Source organism: Betta splendens, chromosome 7, assembly GCF_900634795.4.
Source record: "Betta splendens chromosome 7, fBetSpl5.4, whole genome shotgun sequence".
NCBI classification, from domain to species: Eukaryota; Metazoa; Chordata; class Actinopteri; order Anabantiformes; family Osphronemidae; genus Betta; species Betta splendens.
Genome location: NC_040887.2, coordinates 16,327,355 through 16,345,544, shown reverse-complemented (window position 1 = coordinate 16,345,544; position 18,190 = coordinate 16,327,355). Strand labels below are relative to the sequence as shown.

Genomic DNA, 18,190 nt, shown 5'->3' with positions numbered 1-18,190 from the left:
ATGCCAGCTTAATAAATGGTATCATCCTGGTTCCACTTACCTTTGCGTCCTGCTGTGTGTGTGTGTGTGTGTGTGTGTGTGTGTGTGTGTGTGTGTGTGTGTGTGTGTGTGTGTGAGAGACGCTGTCATGACGCTGCACGTTTGGACACGGATGCGGCCGTGCGGATATTATTTTGAAATTCCTCACCGGATGCACTGGTTTGACACTGTTCCTTCACGGGGAGGTTTAAGCTGAGCTGGCTGTTGTGGCTTCAGATCGTTCCTCTCGACGACTTGCTAGAAACTCGGGTTTTTTACACCAAACGTTGTGGGCACGCGGAAGCAGTGTATGCGCTCTCTGATCTACGCTCGTCCAGCTTTACTGTAGGAGCGTCACCTCTGTCAAATCGACGTCATGGACCCCGCAAGTCAAGGTAAGGACGGAATGTTAGCTTAGCGGGCAGGTTAGCTAGCACGCATCCTAGCTACTCGCAAAATACATAGAAAACGCGTGTTAAGTTACGGCCAGACCCAACAACGTTGCGGTAGTCTGCTGTGTGTGGTTGTGTTAGGAGCCCGGCACTGCTACGCCTTGTGCGGCCGCTGAGAGAGGACGGGCCCGCGGCTTCTTAGTAAGTGACAGGACCAGCAGCAGGGCGGAGGAGGATCGTATTACTGGTGGCGGTGAATGTCACAGGACTGACGGGGTTTCTGTGGAGCGATGAGGCTGGAAGTGTCACTGTCCTCACTCTCAGGTCAACACGTGAAGCACATGTTTGCAGCAGCAGCAGCAGCCCTCGCTGCTAACGCGCCTCTTCATGCTTCCTTTTGTGGACGTCCGCTCAGTAATAGCCGCTGTGTCATTGTCACGGTATCTTTGACGTGACAGACGCGTGGCGGACCTCGTTTGGCGTTTATTGCAAATTGTTCCATTGGTCTACAGTTTGTCATGGGATATTCCTTTTAGGTGTGTAGGTAGGAGGTCTGAACCAGCTGTCACACCGTGGATGGGCCGTAGCCTACTGTAACAGTGAGGGGCGGGGGCACCCTGGACAGTCCATCGCTGAGTACAAACAGCCATTGATTCCTGACTCCGACTGAATCTGAGCTGTAGGAAACCTGACTTCCTTTGAGGAGGGAGTTGTTAATAATTGCCACTAGTCTTCAGCACCATTGGTTGTTGTGCTGCTTATTTTTATTTTATTGTTCTTCTTCTTCTTCTTCTTCTTTATTATTATTATTATTATTATTATTTTATTTTAAGAATGGCGGGACATGTTTTTTTGTTTTTTACTTCCTTTGAATGGGTGTGTTTTCAATTTTAGTTTTCGGTTTAGCTCCTATCAACTACACCCACTAAATAAATACTGTCTGGATGTTCTGTGATTATAACTGTAGAAATGATGTTACAGCCAGGCTCAAGTGTCCTGTTGTCCTCCGTGCTGATCCTCACGGTGCCAAGCTCCTTTATCTGCCAAAACTAAGCTGCAGTCCCCAGTTAACCTCAAACTGTACCCGCTGTTGTAGAAATGCTGATGGTGGGATATTTCAGTGTTTCAGTGAGCAATTTAAGCAAATGAAGCCATTTAGGCTTTGTATTGTAATTTTGTGTGTATGTATTTGTTGTTTACTGTACAGTGCACTCCAGACCTTCAGCTGTTGGAGGAACATTGGTCTAATAGTGGCGGACTAAGGGTTTTTTAAAGAGTCCTCTGGCTAATTTACTATTTCTTCCACTTGTATCTGCCCTGGCAACATTAGTCCTTTCCAGTTTTTGTGTATGAGTGAACCACTCTAGGCTTTTGCTACTTGTTTGCCCTTTTTCTGCTTCTCCTTTATTGTCCTCTGTTTCTCCCTTTCACACATTTTCTTTGTGTGCCATTGTCATGATTGCAGATATCAATCTGAACTCACCTAACAAGGGCCTTGGTGTGGATCATTCAGACAGCCTGTCTGATTCATCAGCACAGGGAGCAGTGAAGAACTCAGTCAATCTTCCACCAGGCATTACAGAGGAAGAAGCTGAAGAGCTTCAAACTGAGCTTACTAAGGTGGGAGGCCTCACACCTTCTCAAATCACTAGTACTGACTCCAAACACATCACATTCTTGTATTTACATGAATATTATTAGAAGTCCCCAGTCTTTTTCACAAATCAAGGTCTGAATCTACGAAACACATGGTGGAAGGGGACTTCTAAGGGACACTTACTGTATGTGTTTCAGTGGGATTTTCAGTTAGCAGGGAAGTGCACCATTTATACTCCAGGAGAATTCTCTCTGGGGAAATTGTCATTTTCTAGATAATTGAAACCAGTTTTTCTATCCTTATAAGTTACCAGCTTTCTCGAGAGGCAACTTGATCCTTGCTCATACAATGTATTTAAGCTCAATGAGTGAAAATAAGGGCCGTTGCTTACACGTCATCAGAAGACACTATTATTATTATATTGGGAAATGTAAAAATAAGCAAACACGCCATAAGCTTCTTTCGTGCATGTGCTGGAATCCTGAACGTTTTAAGACATTGAATTAAAGAGTCGCATGTGTCAGGACATTCCTCATGAAAATGACAAACCTGATTCAGTGAGCTCCCTAGTCTTAATTCTCATGATCCATGGACATCAATATATAACCATATCAATAATTTGCTGGGATTTGGATTTGGATTTTTTTTGAATCATTTGGGGATGAGGGAATACAAACATAGGTATAGATCAGTGCACTGATATTAAACTGAGAATATAGGAGAAAACAGGTGATGTATCTGTAGTCACTGCATGTGGAACAACTCCAAATGTGATCTAAAACACATGTTCTGAAGTGTAAATATCCTTCTGCTTATGAAACTCTGAAGTGAAAAATGTATCTCTTGACTTTGGTCAATCTGTTATGTGTCAGGTAGAGGAGGAGATCAACACTCTGCGTCTGGTTTTGTCAGCCAAAGAGAGGCACGCTACAGAGCTAAAGAGAAAACTAGGCCTCAGCCCCCTCAACGAATTCAGGCAGAACCTCACCAAGAGCTGGCAAGAAGTACAGACCTCCAATGCGTATGTATTATCATAGAAGTTATTTAAAATGTATTTTTTCCCCTCCTTAAGTTTATTCTCTTGCGTTTTAAGATTTAATCAGCTCACCTTTGTTTGGTATGGTTGGCCACGTACTGCATGTACTGTACTGTTGGTAGAAAGACAAAAGCAAATGAGCAAGCAAACGCTAGCAAGCTTTTCTACAAAAGCAAATCACCTTCTGCAGGTATTTTGTTTGTTTTATCAACCTGAATTTTAATGACCAGGTGACTCATGTACAATGACGTGCATACTGTAGATTTCCTAGTAAAGTTTGCGTAAGTGCAAATTCAGAAAACTGCGTAAGTAGAAAAAAATCCAGATGAATCAACCTCAACCTGAATCTACGCATGTACATCCCTTTGTACCTTCATAGAATTCAGCACAGGTGAATGAGTAGCAGACTCCTCCTGTGACACACCTCTATAAAATATGTTAATTCATTTAATTACATTCTGCGCCGAGAGGGACTGTGTGTGCAGGTGTCAATGCTGAAGGTTCCGCACAGTAGTGGAAATAAAAAAATAACTCCTTCTCACATGAAGGTGGACATGAAGCAAAGTTTACCACCAAAGCGTCACTAAAACAGGTAGAAGTGAAGGAGATTAACTAACCTCGTGACACTGTGTTCAGTGATTAGTGTTGACGCTGAAGACAGGATGATATATTCCGGCGCACAGGTTCTATGCGCAACAAGAATTTATATCAATTGATTAAATAGTAAATTATTTACTAAGCCACCAATCCGGTACCAGCTTCAAATCTGATCCCAAAAATGCTGTTTGTCAAAATAAATGGATTCTCGTCAAACCAGGCACCTCGTCACAGCGCCACTGACTGTAGCTGCATTTGTGCGTAGTAGATTATTTGTACATTGATGAAATGAAAATGTGTTCTGTTGACTTATTGTTAACTAAACGATGTTATCAATAATAATTCATTAAGGATAAGGATTTGCAGTTATGGATTTGCAGTTCTGGATATGTTGCTCATCTTATGGTGCAGCAGTGTAACAGCTACATAATGCTGCCCTTGGGGAAGTGGTGGAAAAAACTGTTTGACCAGCGGCAGGATAAAGGCTGCATTTTAATACTGTATAGTCATGAGAGCATTTTATAAAGACCATGACACCTGCAAGTAATACAAAGCTCAGCTTCTGGCTTGAAAATGTTACAGCAATACATGAGAAGAAAACATACAGATGTAGCAGCAGTAGCAAACACTGTGCATCTGCACTTCTTTAAGTTCTGCTGTGAAAAAAGTTAGTTTGTTGATCTGAGGACAGTCGCATTTAACGCGTTCTGATTTTTCATAGAACAGCTCAACTTACAACGGTGCAGACACTAAATGTAAAGGCAGCATTAAAATCTGACAACGTTTTTAGTGATTGTCATGGTTGCCTCAAAGCCAGAAGAAGCCCAGGAGTCTGTGGAGGTTGGCTGGAGCTGCTGCAAATCTTTACAACTGAAAAAAACTTGTTTATTTATATTTTAGATATTTATCTAAGTTTGAGTCAAAAAAATATACTAAAACTTAAAGTAACATTTTTTTAAAGAAACATATTGCGCAAAAGTTCATTTATTTCAGTAATGCAACTTAAAAAGTGAAACTAATGAGATAGACTGATTACATGCAATGATTATGGCATACAGCTCATCCACAAATGCACAATTTCTGAAAATTTAAATATTATTTGCAATCTATAAAACAAGGATTCTACGTAGATCAGTATCGGACCTCTGAAAAGTACAAGCATGCATATGTACTCAGTACTTGGTTTGGGCCCATTTTACTGCCTCAGTGCTGCGTGGCATGGAAGCTATCATCCTGTGGCACTGCTGAGGTGTTATAGAGGACCAGTATGCCTTAATAGCAGCCTTCACCTTGCGCATTGTTCGGTTTCATGTCTCTCATCTTTCTCTTGGCAATGCCCCATAGATTCTCTATAGGGTTCAGGTCAGGCAAGTGCTCCAAAATCTCCTGGTAGACAGCTGTGTTGACTCTGGACTTGATGCAGCATAGTGGGCCAACACCAGCAGCACCCCAAATCAACAGACTGTGGAAATTTTTCATGATCCCAATGCCATCATATTAATTATGGCAAATCACGGCTTGAGCTATCTTGCTTTGCATATAATGAGTTTATCTCTTAGTTTCACCTTTTACGTTGCATTAATGAAATAAATAAATTTTTATATTCTATTCTAATTTTTCAAGTTTCCTCTGTACAGGTGTTTCTGTTCCCAGACACTAAGCACAGAAAGTATGAGTCCTTATTTAGCTCTTGCTCACTAGTGAGTCCTGGGATTCTGAAGTGTTTGCTCTCTCACGCTCCGACTTTGTTTACTCAAACATACAAGGGTCCTCTCACCTTTTCACCATGTTTGAGAACACGTACATTTCAAATTCTTCCATCTGGGGTCACCACAGTCAATCATCGGTTTCTAACACTATCCTGGGCATCTTTTGTTGTCACACTCTTTTAGCATATCTATATATCTTCTTTTTGCTTTTCCTTCTTAAGAGAACCTCTGCTTTTCCATCTTCCTCCACCTGCTCTTTACTCTCACCATGTGTCCATCAGCATAGGTCTCGCAAGAGGTCTACTGTACAACCAACATGCCCATTGAATTCTATTCCAACACTACACTCTCCTCTAGGGATACTGTCTATGACCTCATTTAAACTTGCTCCAGAATCTCTCTTGTCTTCTAACGCAAAGCTACTTGTGGAGCATACCCACAGACTACATTTACCATCACCCCTTCGATTTCTAGCTTTAGGCTCATCACCCTGTCTAAGACTCTTTTTACCTCTAGAACATTGTTCACCAAATCCCCCTTCAGGATAAATCATACCTCGTTTCTCTTCCTTTCCACACAATGGTAGAACAGTTAGTGTCCTCCAGCACTATGCGCTTTGCTACCCTTCCACCTCGACTGCTGCACAGACAGTGCATCTACCTTTTCTCTCTTTGCCTTTCCCTGTCATTTTGCCAACGTGAGTCCCTCTTCGCATTTTTTTCCTCTTTTCTCTCTGTCCATGAACCCTTCTGCCTCCTCACCAGCGGCCGTTATTTACCCGGTATGACATTCGTATTGATAATTCACTTGGTTGTTTTTTGTCAAGTTCCTGACACAGCCCTCTCTATTTATTGGGTGTGGGATCAGCACAGAAGACACTGATTTGTTAACCCCTGTGGCTAGATTAACATTTGTGTGTGTGTTTATTGTAATGCCTGGTACAGTAGCAACCCAAAGATGGTTTCTTGGTCTTTATAGAAGAGTTGGTGGAAAGGGACCACCTGTTGGAGAAAGTAAATTGATTGCTATTCAACTGTAGATGTAATTTTGTATTTATGATCACAATGCAATAACAATGGTAGGGTTAGGATCCAGGACATGCTGGAGGGGATTATGTCTCTTAGCTAGCCTGGGGATGCCTTGGGGTCCCACCGGAGGAGCTGGAGGAACTTTCTGGTTAGAGGGAAGTCTGGAGCGTCTCTGCTTTAGACTACTGCCAATGTGACCAAATAAGCGGTTAAAGAAAGATGGATGGATGGATGCAATCCCAAAATAAAGGTTCTGCAGAAAGAGAAAAAACGTAAAGAAAGCTATATATACAGCAGAAACCCTCTGAATCGATAAAAAATCAATGGTACCAGTCAGAAGTCCATGCCTATGTTGTTTCCTTACTGTAGCTCATTTTTAAGTGTTAAGCTTTTGATTAATAGATTATTTATGTATATTCTCTACTACAGAATAAAATAATTCCCTAGAATAAACAAACCCTGAACAAACTGTGTGGAATATCTCATTTTTGTGATTGATAAATCTCTTGATCATGTAACTTGTAACTAATGCAAAGCTATGTTATAAGTTTCAAACTAGTCTTTTACAAGATCTTCTCAGATACAGATACTTAACATCAAGTTGTACCAAAATCTTTAGTCTGACTGTCGGAAACTGTGGAAAACCTTTTGTTTTATTTCTTTGCAGTTGTCATGGCAGCAATGTGCAAGGAAGAATTTGCAACAAGGATGCATAGCATTAGAGTGGAGGAAATGCATCTCAAAGCTTCATGATGTGTTTGGCAGAGCAAATGTCCATAAATAATCCAGGCCTGAACCATCTTCACTACTGTAAGAGATGGTTTAGAGTGCACTAAGCCATCTTTAGCAGAAAGGAAGCTCTTAAGCCTGGTCTTAATGTGGAGAGGAAGTCTGCTTCTAGACCCTGAACTGGGAGCTGGTTCTACAGACGTGCTTGGTAGAAAATGGAACTATGTGGCCTTTAAGATAAAATGGTGCTTCGTAGGAAAGAAGAAAAGCTGTATGCCTAATATGCCAAGAAGCTGTTGCCTTTTTCAAAGAGTACAATATCAGTTGTCACGAAGCAACGTAGCAATATCTGCTACGAAGCAGGAATTACGGCTATGGCTCAGGTTGGCAGCCAATTTACAGACTCAGCAAAATAAATTTTCAATAGCAATTCAAGGCTCAAATACCAAGGGAAACATTTTTTTGCTGGCATTCAAATTAGCAAAAGCTAGCAAGCCTTTCTACAAAGGTGTTTTTAAAAGAATGCATGGTAGACAGAGCGGTGTTTGGGGAAAAAACAGTTTGTCAGGCAGAACTGTGACTCTGCTGTGACTTTTACTACAGTAATTCTTTTACTAAAAGTCTTAAGGCTTTTTTTGTAGTAGAAAAAAGTATAATAATGTCGAATGATTGAATTCTTATCTAAGAAACCATCTCTTAGGAGAGACAAATGTTTAGTTGAATCCGGGTCTGTGTGTGTAATGCCATCTATTGTACCGTGAGTGTGTCTTTCCCTTTGTCATTCTCCTGCTGTTGTGTCTTCAGATATCTGTCTGCCTCAGCCACTTTGGATGACATTACCCACTCTGAAGCGTGAGTTGACCCCTTTATATTTTGTTTTGATTTGGGTTTTTCTAAGCTAAGATTGGTTTTTCTTTTGGGACTTTTTGTGCGTTTTCATTGTCTTTATCTTTTCTGTTTAGCTTCTTTTAATAGATTTGTGTTTTTATTTTTGTTAATTTTTTTTTATTTTGTTACCGGCCAAATTAAACTGTATGGTGTAGAGTGAGGGCGTGTAACAAATTATATAGAAGAAAAGCAAAATATTGTATCATTAACTTTTTGTGTTCAAACTTAATGAATGCTCTAAAAGGAAAAATAGAACAAGTCAAAGTGTGTGAAATTAATAAATTAATTAGTACAGTACACTAGTCAATATGTCGGAACGATACCACAAGTATTTTTAATGGTGTTGTATTGCATAGACCTGGTCCTTATTAACTCTAGGAAGTAAAAAACCGCAATGTGAGTGGTCAGCCATGTTTAGCATCTTGGTATTTGACCACACCAGCTCCACATTTGTATTTGCCGTGCTAGCTTTGGGGAGTGTGTGTTTGTGTGTGTCCATGCTCATGAGTGCTGCCGGTGTGCAAACATTAGCAGGTGCATCTTGTTCACCCTGTTGAGTCTGTCTGGACAATCTAACTTTCTAACCTACTGTTTTAAAGTAAGAGATTACTGTGTATATTTCAGGAACCACGTCTATTGGCTACTTGTATTGGTTGAACTCAAACCAAGCGCTGAGAGAGGGGTCATTTCTACTGCTTCTACACATTTGCTTTAAACTATCACTCAGTTTTATTCATTATGTTCAGAGATATCTTCCACACGGTTCATTTTGATTGGTTCATATCCAAAGTGGATAGTGTTTAAAGCATCTAAAGTCACCAAGTGGAATAAATTCACACATTCTACACTCAGACATCAAACACATACTGTAGATTTTTGGGCCACATTTCTTATCTGCGTGCAGGGTTCTCTCATCAGTATTGCAGCACGGCACAGGCTGCTAATCAGAAAGTAGGAAGGTGTCTTGTGGTATATATTGGTATGTTATGTTATTTTAGTATTTAGTTGAAGAAGAACATTTGTAACTGAGCTAAACAAACTAGTGTGCACAAACCAGCTTTTACTCCAATAGTGAAACCTTTACTGTGTTCAGTTAGAAGTTAGAAGATAGCAGCTAACTGTCTTCCCTCCTTCCATTGTCATCAGATGTTTTTCAGCTTCTAACTTGGTAAACAAAGCAAAACAGAGCAATTGTTTTACTGTTTTGAGCTAGTCTAACACTCTAGCCTTCGCTCTGCAGTAGATCAGCGTAGATCAGCAGTGACCACAGGGAGTGGGTTAACGCTCAGTTTTGGCTGCTGAGCAACAGGTACCACAGTAACTCAGCAGGTTGGATAGAGTTAGTTAATGGAGCTAACCAGCACTCAACCCTGTGTTATTAGGCTGTAATGGTTTTAGCTGGGATCAGGTTCAGGATGGTTCTGCCCATTGTGACTGTCAACATATTTATGGTTCCATTTGTGATTGTATTGCTCAATATATATACCTTTGTCACACACCTGCTGCTACAGTGACTATACTCTGCTACTCTAGTTTACTGGGATGCTTTGTCCTGCCGCCTGAATTTTGACCTAGTGGGCTGTACCCACTAGGTTAGGATGTTGTAGACTGGCACATCAGAGCTAATTTGAAAGAAGCCATTAGCAATAATTGCATCTTGTAACAATGTTCTGCTTTGGATTTGCAGTGTATTAACTTGTACACAATGTGACTCATAAGTCAGATCTCTAAAGGGGTCCCGATTTATTTATTTTCATTTCTAAACTAAAATCCATTGGCCGTCACATAAATGGAACCTGCAGCCCCTCAGGGACTACAATTGCCCACCCTTGTTTGTGGCTGAGTTTTGCAAATATTGACACAGACCTTTTCAATATAGTCCTCACTCTGCCTTTCGAGAGAAGACAGGACTCAAGGATGCATGAAGTGATGGTGGTGGTATATAAATACAGGAACACAGGGATCTTCACTTGTTTCTTCAGCACTAAAGCCCCTTTTGGTTTTTGGTTGTCGTGGCTCAAAGCTCACTAAGTGTCTGCGTGCATACAGTACTAAACATTGTTGTGGTAAATTCTGCATTTCTTTGCTGGTAACTAAGGAACATGTGTCATTTGTGTGCATCTTATACCCCCCCCTCCTGTTCCCTCTTTTTTTTTTTTATTTTTTTTTTTTCCTCTACCCCCCTGATTCTTTTCCTTATGGCTTCACATCTTGTTTATGTTCCACTCTACCCATCTGTCTTCTCATCCTTTCTTTTATGTTTTACTTCAATTCTCCTTACTTTCCTTATGCACCTCCCCTCTTTGGCTCTCATCTTTGTAGATACAAGAAGACTCAGGAGACTCTTTCTCAGGCTGGACAGAAGACCAGTGCTGCTTTATCTACAATGGGCTCAGCCATCGGCAGGAAACTTGGTGACATGAGGTACAGTGCAATTACGCAAACCCATGGCATTCCACAGACATTCCAAGCAGATTAAATCTCCTCTGCGACAATGTATTGACACAAACAATGAAAAGTCTCATCTTTATATTTACATAGTCCAGTGGCTTGTGATCAGAACTGTCTGAATATACAAACTAAATACAGGGTAACACTGAAAGTTAAATTGAAAACTATTCGAGCTGGTCACTTGCTTATGTTGGGGGTATTTACACCAACCATGTTGGTGTCCCCCGCAGGTGTAGCCAGTGCTTGTCCACTTCTCACCACACGTGTGAAAGGTCATTTACTAATTTGAACACATAGCCCATTTTATGTTTAATCTTTACAAAGTAAAGCTATGAATTGTAGTCATCTTTAGAGATGTGTCATTCAGTGTCACAGGGTTGAATAAAATAAATGTTAGTATTATTTCAAAATTGCAACATAATTATACCTTTTTTTATTTTTATTTCATTAACACTTGGTCGTGTATGGGTTCCGTTGGAAGTATCACTCAACATCACACACTATCCCTTCCCTAGTCCAAAACTACATTTTCTACTGTGGAGTTCAACCGCTTTATTTCCATTGCCTGGTTTTTACCACTGTCCAATGTCAGACTAATCAAATAAGCTTTTGTTTCTAGGTATAGGTGAAAACACAAGATGTTTGCTTGACACTAACTTAATTTTGAGCTAACATTGTTTTTGTTGCACTCGTTTTCCGTGGGCCTCATCACACACAATGCGTCTCTATGTTGTAATTGTTCCCCTTCTTTCAAAAGACGTGCTTTAGGTTAGGTGTGTCTTGTCCTTCGTAGGGTTTTACGTTTGTTGTTTTCCGATGTTGCTGTGTTTTTCTTACGCTTTCTTTTTTTTATTGCTGCCTTGGTTTTAACTGCAGAGCTCTACCTTTCTCTAACTCCTTTAGGTAAGACTTGCATGTCCCTTCACAACAACTCAAAGTAACAAAGTCATTTGACCTAAAATTTGCAACAAGGAACAATTTTGGATTATATCATTTATGTTGAAATTATAAAATATAAACTGACTGAGATACACTTGTGTTCAGAATAATAGCAGTATACTTATGAATACAGCTTAGAATCTGCATAAGAGCTTTTGCTTCTTATACCTAGATGGACTGGGACACTGTACCTTCTATTCCAAAATCAAAAAGAAGAAAAATCTTTCAGATGTGTTCTTGAAATGAAGAGTATTTGCATACTTCTACAAACTCAACATTTACTGTAAAAACTGAAAAGATGATCATCTGTAGCTCACTGAACCAATGTTTAGTTGCGTAACCATGGATTTTGGGAACTGCCTCACATCTGTGTTGCATGGAGTAGACAAACTTCAGTCCCAGAACGACAGATGTATTCAAACTGATCCATCATCCTTGGTTCGCTATACAGTAAATGACATAAATGGACTAATAAGGGCCACATGCTTCACAGGAATGACATCACTAATTGAGCTCCACTGCTATCGTTTGGAACATGCACCTTTCAATTAATGATTCAATTACACACAATCGGCAGCGATCATGTTAGGACTATTGATTCTCTTGGTTTCCTATTACTCTGAACGTAACTTCTACCACTTAGAGATGTTGGACTGCGATTGTTTTGAACACAACTGTAAGAACATCTAATATTCCTAAATGGTCACCTGACCTGAACTAATTTGTTTTCCTATGAGTCTATAGAATGTGTTTATGGTTTTCCAACATAGAAATTGAAGAAATACATTTCCTTATGTAAGCAAAGAGGGTTGGTGGTAGGTGGAATTGAAGGAAAATCTTGTTACTGTAATAGCAACTGATATTAAGCATTGACTTTAGGGCTAACTAATAAGGTGTGCGTGAATGCTCACTCACTCTGCTCACTTGCTTTGTAACACCTCTCTGTCTTCTCTTAACGCTTACAAAGTAACAACTATTCGATTCGCCACTCCATAAGTATGCCAGCCATGAGGTAAAGTAGCACGACCCTGTTGACACTCTTCCATTCTGCTTCACTTGTTTATCTGCATGTTATTTACTGTTGTCTGTGTTTGTAACGGTGCTGTGCTCTTTAAACTCTTTAAACTCTCTTGTAGAGTGATGGTTGATACTAAATGGTCTACGTGCCTGTTCAATCATCCTCACATAAAATAAAATTTCATTAGGAAAACTGCCTGATGGTGTCACAACTTAATCATTCATATGTCAGTTTTGTAGTGATGGTAAACTCCACAGAGCCAAACAATTGATTAACATTAGAAGTAAACGAAAGATGAGTACTGTATGCTTTCTTTAGACGATGCAGCATGTGAGTTTGTGTTTACGCAAAGAAACTAAAGAAACTACTGTAAACACTTTTAATCTTGTGATTGGCTGTGTTAAAGCAGCAGATGCACCTCATGTTCGCCCCCTTCAGGATGAGGCAGAGAACCGCCCTGCCTCACATCATGTTATTGTTTTTTTTTTTTAACACAGTGAAGCAAAGTAATTATGTCACGCACACATCCATAAAGACATTAAGCAGGTTTCAGAAACTCATGGTTTATAACAAATTTGTCTGTTTTCCACCAACATTTTATTGGTGATGGGCTGTGATATGGAAGCAAGATACACATATCGGCCCACTAGTTACACTTTAGGTTTTTAGGGTGAGGCTCAGCTTGTTGCTGCTGCTCCTTGGGTTTCTCCCCATATTAGATCAGGAAATCCGCAAATTCGGCTGTTATTATTTTTTTTTATATTTACACAAAAAAAGCATTTAATGATTTGAGTTATACAGAAAATACAATTATAACACAGATCAGGGGAAGATATAGATTTCTACAGAATGTAATGTTATAATAATTGTATTTTATAGTGATGTCTTCTCTGACTGTTATTATTGAAGACAGTCTTTTTGGTTGCAAATGTAACTTTGTGTTTTCCACAGGAACTCTGCAACGTTCAAGTCCTTTGAGGATAAAATGGGGAATTTGAAGGTGAGTAGACTTATGTTGACCTGTTTCATGGCTCAGTAAGCTTTAGTGAGAGATGCAGTCACTTCAGAGCTACTGTATGGATACTGCCAATAGCCATGACCTCATTGGGTAATTTCAGCAGGACAGTGCCATCTTCAACTGATCATCAGCATGTCCGTGTTCTATTCGATCTGTAGAGTACATCATGGGCAGGCAGTTGAGCAGCTCAGGCTCTGTTAATGTCATTCAATGGAACAATTATGTACTCTAAATTAGTTCAAAATGAGCATGAAGCATCCACGCTAAAGTACTATTTACCTGTTTGGATGTTATGTGTTAAAGAGCACGATTCTGTGTGATCTAGGTCCATTGTAAAGACTCTGGTCATGTTGGTTGTGTCACATGGTTTGTCTTTGCCAGCTTGACATGTAACTAAAGCTAAACAACATATTCAGGCATAAACTGCTTTTGCCAATGCTAACACTTGCCTCTGTTTGCTTCTTTAGTATAAGGTTGTCGGGCCCAGAGGAAATGGAGAGGCTGCCAGCTCCCCCACTGACACCACCCCTACTCAGGAGAACCCGCCTTTCTGAACACGCCCCTTTGCTCTTCCTCCCCACCGCCTTCTTCATGACCTGAGACTGTACTGTTAACACCTGACATTGCAGAGTCAGCCCTGACCCTTAGCCCTCCAATTCACCAACCTTCCAGCGCTCACTTGCCTTAGTTCTGTTAATGGCAACAAGTGGAGCTGAAGCACTTCTCAGTTTATGGTGGGATGACCTTGCTCCATTATTCTTTCTCTGATGGGGAAACTTTTGTTTGTCTAAATCTGAAGAAGTTACAAATCTTGTTTTGTTACCACTGCACCCCCCTCACACATAAACACACACATCATAACCACAAATAAGAGTGTCCCTTTCAATCAGGTCTAATCTATCACACAGTTACCTGTCTAAGTCTTAAAAGTCAGTACTTAGTGGCAGGTTACGAACCCAATAAATGAATATATCTCTCATTCTGTCGTGGTTCCTGGAGATACTGCAGAAATTATATCAACATGCATTTAGGAGTAAGAGTAAGGCTTTTTCACCTTTAGTTTACTTACTGTAAATCATGTAGTCACATTTTGAGCACCTGCTAGTATCATCACAGATGTTCCACTTCCACTTTGTCTGCTTCACAGCTCTGGTTTGAAACACAGACTGGTTTTGCAGGTTAGAGAAAATTGGCTCCATTACGAGGGCAGGATCTAGCACATCTTAACCTTTATATGAACTACCAGTGCTACATGCATGTACATATCTCATCTCACTTGTACCAACCATGCCAATATGACCAAGGTCTTGTGTATCGTACTAAAACACCCCAATATGTAAAAACAAGAAAATACAGAACCCATTTTGTATTATAAACTATTTTACACTGCTTTGCATATAAAGTTTTTACATGACTTTTATCAACAGGTATAAGTATATACAAGTAGATCTATTTCAGCCTAGAGGTAGTAATCAGGTTGCAAGGTTTAAAGCTAAACCTTCTAGAAAATAAAAACTCTCAGCCAGTTTCACAAACTTCTCCAGTCATAAGCAGACTTGTTTTTGAAACTGACCAATGATGTTTCAGCTGTTTTGTGCCTACTTGGGCACCAAACCAATCAAGATGAGGGCAAGGAGGAAAACGGTCCCACTGTAGGTGTTCTTGGACCTCAAGGTCATTGCTTGTCACTCAGAAGTTAAACACGTGACACAATCCTTCCTTTTGTTGTGATAATGGTCAAAGCTTTGGTGTGGACACTGCTGGTGAATGTCAGTGCTTCTCACTTGGCCTTACTGTCTTTAAGCGGTTCAACTTCTTCTATACAGTAGCCTACAAAAATTAAACACCCGTTCTTTTGTTACTTCTTAATGTTTATTTGAGAAAGTTTGCAACCAAATATTTATGGGCCATAAAATGTATGTCAAACTAAAAGCTCCGGTGCCATAGTCCTGCACATTAGCAGCCAAATGCACTCCTTTGACTTTTTGCTTACATTGGTAGCACGTTACAAATGACATGGTCAGTTATGAGGAGAGCACAAAGTTGTGCAGCACAGACACTTTTCTCCTCTGCATGAAAAATTATGAACGTTTTATTATAATTTTTGTTTTTCTGCATTCTGACATTAAGGTTGCTGATACTAAAAGCAACCAAGTTGTTACAGGTTCTTTATATTTAATTTTTAAATTTTACCTAAATTCATGAGATTCAGAAATAAAAAGTACACAAAGTCCTGTGCAATGTTGATCAAACTTGGCCTTCAATACAAATATATTTTATCTTAATTATAGGACACTACAACATTTTGCTCTTGCATCTTGGTTTGACTTCATTGCTGTCTTTGTTGGGGGATGTGAGTTGTTTTATTAATATTCTGCATCATTAATTAATGGAACGAATGCATCTGCAGAAGGTGTAAACATGCTTTTAGACCAGTAAATGAAAGCAAATATAAAGAACAATTAAGATGAGCAGATGATTTGAGGTGACAGGGTTTTTAATGAGCAAACACGAAAAAACACAGTTTGAAAACATGTTGCCATCAAAACTCAGTTGCCAGAGTATTTAATTTTAGTTAATTTTGGTGTTTAATTATAAAGTTTGTGTGTGTGTATGCGTACACACACACACACACACACACACACACACACACACACAAACTTTTATTGGGAAAAATGAATGTTGAAATCCTTTTTTGTAATAAAGTGGCCATCAGCTAAAAACATAATGCCAATGTTTAATTATGTTGATCGGCCTCTGAGGCCATAACAACTATGACTTTCTGTTTTGCAACAAAGATGCTAGAGATGCTTAACACAAGAAATTTATGTTGTAGTGAGTAGGAGAAGTTTAATTCCTGAAATTGTTTCTGCCTTTCTGTTTTGGCATTGTCACTTGTTAAAAGCACCTGTCAGTTTTAGGGGAAACTGGTAGGACACAAAGACAATTTAGATTCGATTTCTTTGCCAATTCTAGACCATGAGTCTTTTCAGAGCCCCCCACTGCAGAAGCTGAGAAATACTTAAGTACATATGGCTTTGTCTAGGTCCTGGCCCTGATGGAGATTACTAAAAGGGATCCAATTTGGAAAATTAGGTTTTGTTGTGTATGTTTGAATATCAATAAAGCATTCCTTTTAAAACGGTTGTTTTGGGTCATTATTTTCTTGTTTTTGTGTACAGTGTAAAGTTCTGACACATCTGTATTATTTTCCTAAAATAGACAAACCAGTAAGTAATTCTGGTACAGTTAATTATAATTTAGAATGATCAGACATTAAGCTTAAAAAGGACTGTTTTGAACTGCCATAACTTGTTGTTAGATGTTTTCCAGTGTTTGTAGTGATTTCACATCTTTCAGATTTTTCATAAACCATTGTTATAATCATAGGAATTCACATTACAGCAGTCGATCATAACTGTTGAATGACATGACGCCAGGACACAGCAGATCTACAGCTACATTATTGCAGGAACATGTTTGTTTCTACATGTTCACTGTGTGTCTGCTTGAAATCGCACAAGTGATAAGATTTGGATCAGTGATGTTACCTCTTACAACAGAACTCACTACGGTGAATATATAATGGGTATAGAAAGTACAGGTGGACTGGGGCGGGCCCCTCTCTGGGCGCGAGGGCTTCTCCTGGTGGGTTCCCTACGGACCGTGGGTCCTCGGGCTCCACTCTCTCAGGCTGATCCTCCTACTGGGGGGAGTGTTTGCCTCTGGTTCTCCTGGGGTGGACGGCGTTGACCCAACAGTGGTGCACTCTCGGGTGTCGTCTGACTACATTGATGTGGTAACATTGACAGACTAGCAGTGGGCGAGTGAATGAGGTGGAGTATATGGGAAAAGCACAAGTGAGTGGAATGAGTCAATCAATGAAGCAACAGAAGGCAGAGGGGAGATCTGCAGGCATAGCTAGAGTCAGGGTTATGGACAGATGGGAATCAAGAGAAAGTGAAACAGGCAGCGACAGGCTGAGGTCCATGACCCTATATTGTCCAACACTCATCCACTTAGGTCTGCAAGGGGTTTTCTACTAATGGAGGGAGTGGGGTCTACTTACGTAGTCTCACTTACTGTCCCTCCTAAAGTAAGATGCTCCTCAGTTTTAACTGCATTAGTCATATACTGTACGCTCATGCAGGACTTCGGAGGCTTCCCCTGGGGTGCCAGTGGGTAAAACCAGTGCCCAGTGTGGTGCTAGGGGATATGATCCAGCTGCTGGGGTGGGCCCCACTTCGATCTTGTGGGGGTGGCGATTTAGGGGTGGATCCCTCTCTGGGGGGGGGGCTTCTCAAGGTGGGGACCACGGGTACTTGGGCTCCATCTTCTGGGGCTGGGTACTTGGGTATTTGCCTCTGATTCTGCTGGGTGGACGGGCATTGAGTCAACAGTGGTCCGGTCTGGCTCAATAACTACGAGGTCTTTAACCTTTATGCCGCCCTCGGTCTTTTTTGTAGATTTTGTCAGATGGTGTTTTTTTTCCTAGTTGCTGATCATTTTGGCTGTGTTACAGCTGCTGGCATGATTTTTGTCAGAAATGTTTTTTTGTTGAATTTTTGAAATCCATTGTCTCTAATACGGAAGTTACAGTATACTGTACAATGGAGACCCTCGTGGCCTTTTTTGGTATGCACATAAAATTGCTATTGAATCATCATCAAACAACTTTTTTTTTGTAAATCACTTAAACAACCTCAGACCTGCCCAAAACTACCAAGCATTAAATATATTTTTTAGGATTTTTACCCTTTAAATGCCAGT

The 18,190-nt window shown here is 40.2% G+C and overlaps 1 protein-coding gene across 6 annotated transcripts; it reads left to right on the top strand.

Moving 5' to 3' along the window:
* The first annotated feature begins 193 nt into the window (after nucleotides 1–193).
* Nucleotides 194–16,566, top strand: tpd52l2b (tpd52 like 2b). Of its 6 annotated transcripts, XM_029156248.3 has the most exons (9): nucleotides 194–413; nucleotides 1,876–2,030; nucleotides 2,880–3,028; nucleotides 7,911–7,958; nucleotides 10,317–10,418; nucleotides 11,322–11,348; nucleotides 12,352–12,396; nucleotides 13,354–13,402; nucleotides 13,888–16,566. In XM_029156248.3, the coding sequence occupies exons 1-9, from the start codon at nucleotides 395–397 to the stop codon at nucleotides 13,972–13,974; spliced, it is 681 nt and encodes a 226-aa protein (XP_029012081.1). In that variant the 5' UTR covers nucleotides 194–394; the 3' UTR covers nucleotides 13,975–16,566. The 6 variants fall into 6 exon arrangements, with proteins under 6 accessions (XP_029012081.1, XP_029012084.1, XP_029012083.1 ...); XM_029156251.3 differs by lacking the exon at nucleotides 7,911–7,958; XM_029156250.3 differs by lacking the exon at nucleotides 11,322–11,348.
* Nucleotides 16,567–18,190: the final 1,624 nt, after the last annotated feature.

Excerpts from the sequence above, each read along its gene's own strand:
- tpd52l2b (XM_029156248.3), top strand. Across the intron at positions 3,029-7,910 it reads GAAGTACAGACCTCCAATGC|ATATCTGTCTGCCTCAGCCA; the intron begins GTATGTATTATC and ends TTGTGTCTTCAG. Across the intron at positions 7,959-10,316 it reads GACATTACCCACTCTGAAGC|ATACAAGAAGACTCAGGAGA; the intron begins GTGAGTTGACCC and ends TCATCTTTGTAG.